Here is an 8935-nt window from a genome sequence, read left to right as displayed (position 1 = left end):
ATCAAAATTCGGAAAAGTTCCTATTCTCCATAATTACCATTTTTCCATATAAAACTAACTTTGTATTGTTCCTGCCATATGTGACTATGTTGTTGAGGTCCCGGAACGTGACAAACAATTCTTATGTCTTAAATCATTCAGTATCATAGATAGGAAATCAATTAAATTTTGAATCCGGCTAACTTCCATTTAATAAATATTTAATTAAAATTATCTGGATCACTCACAAACCTTTTTAATTGCACCACAAACGTCTTCATACGAAATACCAACGATTTCATATACAAATTTTATCTAATTTATCTATTGCGCTAAGTATACGGTGGAAAAATAATTAATTAATTACAAACAAACGAATGACTCACAAACCTTTCTAATTGGACTAGAAATGTCTACATACGAAATACAAACGATTGCATATAGAAATTATTTAAAAATACATTCAGTCGGCGTCAAGTATGAGCGAATACGCGGTTCATGTCACATTTGTTTTAGGTAGAGTCCCTGTAGTAAGAGTCTGGCAATAAATATTTTCCGTTTGATTGGTTTGACGCAAAATGGTGGAACCAATAAGGTGTCTCGAATCTGGGGAGTGATCGCGTGCACGATCGAATTCGATCGGTCGACTTCTCATACGTCTCTACTCTACAGGTTTCATGGTTCATACTTATTTATTATAGGATAGTTTCCCTCAGACCATAGATTGATCATGTACGAGGAGTGGTATCGGATGGCATATTCCTTCTCGAATTCGAATTCGATCGGTGCACGTGATCGCTCCCCAGTACTCTGAACGCGGGATTATTATTATTTGGTTACCTTTGGTCTGTTCGTTATCGCTGCATTACTGCACTAGTGCAATTAACTAACTGCACTAGTGCAGTAATGCAGCGATAACGAACAGACCAGACGCCATTTTGCGTCAACCCTTGCCAGACTCATAGGCTGATAGCAGCCAACCATCCGTAAGCGCTTACGGACTTCCGTAAGCCGTAAACTTAAGGTAAGGCAGAGAGAAACTTAAGTCCGTAAGCGCTTACGGATGGTTGTCTGCCATCAGCCTTACTACAGGGACTCTAGTTTTAGGTAGCGTGAAATAAACACCTTCTATTCCGATCAGTCTCCCTCAAACTCACCATCTAGCATACCGAGTGTTTCTGTGATTTCTTATTTTGTAAGTTATTTTCTTAAATAATAATTATTATAAAATAATAGTTTTGCCTTTCTTACAGTGTAAAATGGCACCAAACAAGAAGAAGGTGGAGAAAAAACACGTGCACTTGAATGTGATGCAGAAATTACAGCTAATAGAGAAATTGGAACAAGGCGCCTCGGTTAAGGATGTTTGTAAAATTTATGACGTCGAGCAAAGTACCGTCAGCGGAATCCTTAAATCAAAGACCAAATTGCAACAGTATATCTCATCACACAATATTCATAGCTCAAAATTAGATACTTCTGTAATAGGGAATAAAAAATCTTTCAAGATTGGACCAAACAGTAATATAGATAAAGCTCTGTATAAGTGGTATAGTCGACAGAGATCCCGTGGTATTAATGTACAACAATCACAGTTGAAATCGCAGTTTGAGGCTCTTAGAACACGTATGGGACTCAATATCACACATACGAGTGCCTGGTTGACGCATTTTAAAACTAGACATGACATTACTTTATTTTTGAGCAATGGAATCTCTAGCGAATCTTCAGCATCAGAAAAGAAAATCAATAACGAAGAGCAAGTTAGGCAAGAAGAATCAAGTAATGTTGGAAATGTGCCTTCATCTTCAATTTCATCTCGGATTGCTTCTACACGTCACGACATTTCTAATTTAAATGCTTCTACAATAGGGAAAAAGAAATGCATGTTACGTAGCCCAAATTTCGACTTAGATAAAGCTCTGTATAAGTGGTATAGTCTACAGAGATCCCGTGGTATTAATGTACAACAATCACAGTTGAAATCGCAGTTTGAGGCTCTTAGAACACGTATGGGACTCAATATCACAGCTAAGAATCACTGGTTGAGGAATTTTAAAACTAGACATGGCATTACTGTATTCTTGAGCGATGGAATCTCTAGCGAATCTTCAGCATCAGAAAAGAAAATCAGTAACGAAGAGCAAGTTAGGCAAGAAGAATCAAGTAATGTTGGAAATGTGCCTTCATCTTCAATTTCATCTCGGATTGCTTCTACACGTCACATTTCTAAATTAAATACTACTGCAATAAGGAAAAAGAAATGCATGAAACGTGGCCCAAATTGCGATTTAGATAAAGCTCTGTATAAGTGGTATAGTCTCCAGAGATCCCGTGGTATTAATGTACAACAATCACAGTTGAAATCGCAGTTTGAGGCTCTTATGACACGTATGAGACTCAATATCAAGGATGCTGAAAAATGGCTGCAGCATTTTAAAAAGAGAAATGGCATTACGTCATTTGTGAGCGATGTACTCTGTAGCGAATCTTCAGAATCAGAAATGAAAATCATTAATGAAGAGCAAGTTAGGCCAGAAGAATCAATTAAATTTGGTAATGTGCCTTCACCCTCAGTTTCATCTCCGATTGCTTCTACACGTCACAACATTCCGGAATTATCTATAAAAGCGGAAGATCTTTCTTCACCCGTATTACCATCTACGAGAGCTTCTGCACATCAGAACATTTCGGAAGAGTCTATAAATGTTGAGAATATGCCTTCATCGTCATTTTTACCTCCAATTGTTTCTACACAGTCAAAAATTTCCGAAGACTCTATAAAAGTTGAGAATTCCTCTCCAGGATCATATTCTTCTCAAACCGATGTTTATCATAATTACGTTTGGGAAGAGTACGATATAAAATCTGAAGGTTGCCCTTCACCTTTAGATGATAAATCTTCAGATGATAATTAAAGATTCGCTAACACTATTATATCAGCAAAATACGCCTCTTGAACCACTTTGTTAATCAATAAAGAATGTTTATAATGATATAATTTAACAATTTTGTATTGTATAGTTCAGTATACCATATTAAAGCTATTGTACAATAAAGGCGTCAAGAAATAATAAAAGCAGCATTTTATATAATATACAAGAAATACATTAAGATGCGTTCTCATATAACCAGTATTAGCACATGTTGCTTTCAAATATTGCTAACAAAAATGTTAGCATCAATTTTATAGTTAGCATCTTGCTGTGTATGTACATATATTGTGCTGTTGTTTGTTAGCATTTGATATCGGAAATAAAATATTTGTATAATTCTAATATTATTCTGGTACTAAGTGCCCATGGAACGCCAATTCCCGTACAATGTGCTTGAAAGGTGTATTTATACATTCCCACTTATAATTAGTACACGTGTTTGTCCCGCATGGAATGCGCATTTTAGGTAAATTGTGGCAGCATATTCCAAAAAAAACCGTACCGTTGATCTATTATGTTGAAGTTTTTATGGATAAGCATGTATGTGTAAATATAAAGAATTATATAAAGTTATATGTCTTAAATATGCCCAAATGTGATATTCGCACCTTATGAACGCAATTAATGTCGTTTTGAATAAATGGCAATAAAACGCGCATTAAAAGCATGTTATATTCTCAGTGGCGTTCCTTGGGTGCTAGCCAGGTGTAAGGCTGGGTCTACATAGGATGTAGTAAGTCGTGTCGGAAGAAAATGACCAATCACAGTTCAGTATTCTTCTTACGGTCGAAAAATAATGAACTGTGACAATTTCTTCCGACACGACTTACTACATCCTATGTAGACCCAGCCTAATAGATATAACATTTTTATATCAGCTAGAAAATTGAAAACAATGTATGCTAACTCTTTGTTAACAGTAGGTCTGCTCGATGTGTTCTCGCTTTTGCTGTGCAATTATCTACGACAAAATGTTATACTGTACTTAAATCACTGAAACTTTGAATTCATATTCCTAGCAAAGAACTTCAAATACTACACACAGAAAAATATATACTACCTGTAAGTAAATATTATTTGTTCCAAGTATTTGATAAGTTTATATATCCGCAAATCTATCGTAATGTCGTCGCAAGTGTTATATTTACTCAAAACATATTCTGGTTCTTAGTAAGTCTAGTACTTCAAACAAGAATACGTAGAATTATTTGAAACAAAACAATTTTGTTTCTTCTGATTTTATTAAAAGAAGCATCCGGAATTCTTCAATAAGTTTTATAATTTTCTTCAAAGAAGAATAAATTCTTTCGTTGAATATAAGTTGGCAAGCTTTTCTAAGACTAGTAACAAATATATCTTAAAACTATTATTAAGAAAATATTCTTGGTTGGAGCAAACTATTACTTAAACGGAATAAAATAAACTGAGTAATTACTTTTCTTGACTGTACAATAATATTTTTCTGTGTGTAGCATCAGTTGATTTTATTTAATTTCGGTCCATTGCTTGAGTATACTGGCTATCTGGGTTATACGTTTCTGAGCATTAACGTGTATATTATTTCATTATACATATACTTCAGATTGGATTATTTAAAATGCAAATATATTAAATCCACATTGTTTAAATTTACAAGCTAAAATATAAATATTTTTTAGTTTTCACTGCAAAACACAATTCTTATAATAATATCTTGAATTGTTTTCATTTCGCATTATAGTATACTTAATTTCGCTCCTTTTCTCTCTCTTTTCATATACTCATATTGATTACTAATTCTTATTCCTAATATTTTCTCTATTGCGTGCAGGTCTTTAAGCCTTGATTCGTTTGACGGATTGTGGACGGAACCGGACAAATGAAAACACGCTACGTATGTATGTACCTTAAGTGCCAATACGTGCGTAGGTCATGTCACATTTGTTTTAGGTAGCGTGAAATAAACAGCTTGTATTCCGATCACAGTCTCCCTCAAACTCACTATCTAGCATACCGAGTGTTTCTGTGATTTCCTATTTTGTAAGTTATTATCTTAAATAATAATAATTATTATAAAATAATAGTTTTGCCTTCCTTACAGTTTAAAATGGCACCAAACAATAAGAAGGTGAAGAGAAAGAAACGCATGTGCTTGAATGTGATGCAGAAATTACAGCTAATAGAGAAAGTGGAACAAGGCGCCTCGGTTAAGGATGTTTGTAAAATTTATGACGTAGGGAGAAGTACCGTCAACGGAATCCTTAAATCAAAGACCAAATTGCAACAGTATTTGTCAGCATACAATATTGATAGTTCTAAATTAGACACTTCTGTAATAGGGAATAAAAAATCTATCAACGTTGGGCCAAACACAAGTATAGATAAAGCTATGTATAAGTGGTATAGTCGACAGAGATCCCGTGGTATTAATGTACAACAATCACAGTTGAAATCGCAGTTTGAGGCTCTTAGAACACGTATGGGACTCAATATCACACATACGAGTGGCTGGTTGATGAATTTTAAAATTAGATATGACATTATATTTTTGAGCAATGGAATCTCTAGCGAATCTTCAGCATCAGAAAAGAAAATCAATAACAAAGAGCAAGTTAGGCAAGAAGAATCAAGTAATGTTGGAAATGTACCTTCATCTTCAATTTCATCTCGGATTGCTTCTACACGTCACGACAAATTAAATACTTCTACAATAAGGAAAAAGAAATGCATGAAACGTGGCCCAAATTGCGATTTAGATAAAGCTCTGTATAAGTGGTATAGTCTACAGAGATCCCGTGGTATTAATGTACAACAATCACAGTTGAAATCGCAGTTGAAGGCTCTTATGACACGTATGAGACTCAATAACAAGGGTGCTGAAAAATGGCTGCAGCGTTTTAAAAAGAGATATGGCATTATTTCCTTTTTGAGCGATGTAATCTGTAGCGAATCTTCAGAATCAGAAAAGAAAATCATTAATGAAGAGCAAGTGTGGCCAGAAGAATCAATTAAATTTGGCAACGTGCCTTCATCCTCAGTTTCATCTCCGATTGCTTCTACAAGTCACAGCATTCCGGAAGTATCTATAAAAGCGGAAGATCTTTCTTTACCCTTATTACCATCTACGGGAGCTTCTGCACATCAGAACATTTCGGAAGGGTCTATAAATGTTGAGAATATGCCTTCATCGTCATTTTTACCTCCAATATATTGCTTCTACACAGTCAAAAATTTCCGAAGACTCTATAAAAGTTGAGAATTCCTCTCCAGAATCATATTCTTCTCAAACCGATGTTTATCATAATTACGTTTGGGAAGAGTACGATATAAAATCTGAAGGTTGTCCTTCACCTTTAGATGATAAATCTTCAGATGATAAATAAAGATTCACTAACACTATAATTTCAGCAAAATACGCCTCTTGGACTACTTTGTTAATCAACAAATAATGTTTATAATGATATAATTTAACAATTTTGTATTGTATAGTTTTGTATACCATAATAAAGCTATTGCACATTAAAGGCATCAAGAAATAACAAAAATGGGATTTTATATTATATACAAGAAATACATTAAGATGCGTTCCCATATAACCAATGTGAGCACATGTTACTTTCAAATATTGCTAACAAAAATGTTAGTATCTTGTTGTGCATCTATGTCTATTGTGCTGTTGTTTATTAGAATTTGATATCGGATATGATATATTTGCATAATCCTAACAATATTCTAGCATTAAGTGTCCAAGGAGCACCAAGTCACGTATAATGTGCTTTAAAGGTATATTCCACTTAGCACTTAATAGATGTGTTTGTCCCGCATGAAATGCGCATTTAATGTAAATTGTGGCAGCACATTCGAAACAAACTGTACCGTTGATCTACTATGCTGAAGTTTTTGCGGACAAGCATGTATGTATAAATATGAAGAATTATATAAAGTTATATATCTTAAACATGCCTAAACATGTGATATTCGCACCTTGTGGAAACAATTAATGTCATTTTGAATCCAGGGCAATGAAACGCGCATTAAAAGCATGTTATATTCTCAGTGACGTTCCTTGGGTGCTAACCAGTTGTAATAAATATAACATTTGTATCTGTTAGAAAATTGAAAACAATGTATGCTAACTCTTTGTTAACAGTAAGTCTGCTCGATGTGTTCTCGCTTTTGCTGTGCACTGATCTACGACAAAATATTATACTGTACTTAAATCATTGAAACCTTGAATTCATATTGCTAGCAAAGAACTACAAATACTAGCATCAGTTGATTGTATTTAATTTCGATATATTGCTTGAGTATACTGGCTATATCTGGGTTATACGTTTATGAGCATTAACGTGTATGTTATTTCATTACTTCAGAGAGAGAGAGAGAGAGCGAGAGAGAGAGAGAGAGAGAGAGAGAGAGAGATTGGATTATTTAAAATGCAAATATATTAAATCCACATTGTTTAAATTTACAAGCTGAAATATAAATATTTTTTAGTTTCGACTGCATAACACAATTCTTATAATAATATCTTGAATTGTTTTCATTTCGCATTATAGTATACTTAATTTCGCTCCTTTTTTTCTCTCTTCTCATATTGATTACTAATTCTTATTTCTAATATTTTCTCTATTGCGTGCAGGCCCTTAAGCCTTGATTCGTTTGACGGATTGTGGACGGAACCGGACAAATGAAAACACGCTACATATGTATGTACCTTAAGTGCCGATACGTGTGCGGGTCATGTCACATTTGTTTTAGGTAGCGTGAAGTAAACACCTTGTATTCCGAGATTACAGTCTCTCACAAATTCACCATCTAGCATACCGAGTGTTTCTGTGATTTCTTATTTTGTAAGTTATTTTCTTAAATAATAATAATTATTGTAAAATGATAGGTTTGCCTTTCTTACAGTTTAAAATGGCACCAAACAATAAGAAGGTGGGGAAAAAACACGTGCACTTGAATGTGATGCAGAAATTACAGCTAATAGAGAAATTGGAACAAGGTGCCTCGGTTAAGGATGTTTGTAAAATTTATGACGTTGGGCAAAGTACCGTCAGCATAATCCTTAAATCAAAGACCAAATTGCAACAGTATATCTCATCACACAATATTCATAGCTCAAAATTATATACTTCTGTAATAGGGAATAAAAAAATCTCTCAAGATTGGACCAAACAATAATATAGATAAAACTCTGTATGAGCTAGTGGTATAGTCTACAGAGATCCCGTGGTATTAATGTACAACCATCACAGTTGAAATCGCAGTTTGAGGCTCTTAGAACACATATGGGACTCAATATCACAGCTAAGAGTGCCTGGTTGACGAGATTTAAAACTAGACATGGCATTACTGTATTGTTGAGCGATGGAATCTCTAGCGAATCTTCAGCATCAGAAAAGAAAATCAGTAACGAAGAGCAAGTTAGGCAAGAAGAATCAAGTAAAGTTGGAAATGTGCCTTCATCTTCAATTTCATCTCGGATTGCTTCTACACGTCACGACATTTCTAAATTAAAAGCTTCTACAATAGGGAAAAAGGAATGCATGTTACGTAGCCCAAATTTCGACTTAGATAAAGCTCTGTATAATTGGTACTTTCGACAAAGATCCCGTGATATTACTGTACCAGATCTCGAGTTGAAATCGCAGTTTGAGGCTCTTATGACACGTATGAGACTCAATATCAAGGATGCTAAAAAATGGCTGCGGTTTTTTAAAAAGAGATATGGCATTATTTCCTTTTTGGGCGATGTAATCTGTAGCGAATCTTCAGAATCAGAAAAGAAAATCATTAATGAAGAGCAAGTGGGGCCAGAAGAATCAATTAAATTTGGCAACGTGCCTTCATCCTCAGTTTCATCTCCGAGTGCTTCTACAAGTCAGAACATTCCGGAAGTATCTATAAAAGCGGAAGATCTTTCTTCACCCTTATTACCATCCACGGGAGCTTCTGCACATGAGAACATTTCGGAAGGGTCTATAAATGTTGAGAATATGCCTTCATCGTCATTTTTACCTCCAATTGCTTCTACA

General features: G+C 34.6%; 1 protein-coding gene across 4 annotated transcripts in view; it reads left to right on the top strand.

Moving 5' to 3' along the window:
- Nucleotides 1–3969, top strand: part of LOC105559775 — a 9925-nt gene extending 5956 nt beyond the window's left edge. Inside the window, exons 1-3 of one of the 4 annotated variants that reach the window (XM_012008345.1) lie at nt 1034–1174; nt 1233–1551; nt 1936–3969. In XM_012008345.1, the coding sequence (XP_011863735.1) occupies nt 1239–1551; nt 1936–2897 (1275 nt within the window). In that variant the 5' untranslated portion in view covers nt 1034–1174; nt 1233–1238 and the 3' untranslated portion in view covers nt 2898–3969. Of the gene's footprint in view, nt 1–1033; nt 1175–1232 lie in introns of those variants that run through there. The other 3 variants (XM_012008343.1, XM_012008344.1, XM_012008342.1) reach the window with 3 other exon arrangements.
- Nucleotides 3970–8935: the final 4966 nt, after the last annotated feature.

This window comes from Vollenhovia emeryi, unplaced genomic scaffold (assembly GCF_000949405.1).
Source record: "Vollenhovia emeryi isolate VEMERY1.0 unplaced genomic scaffold, V.emery_V1.0 DF939255.1, whole genome shotgun sequence".
NCBI lineage: Eukaryota > Metazoa > Arthropoda > Insecta > Hymenoptera > Formicidae > Vollenhovia > Vollenhovia emeryi.
This window is presented reverse-complemented; position numbering and strand designations above follow the sequence as displayed.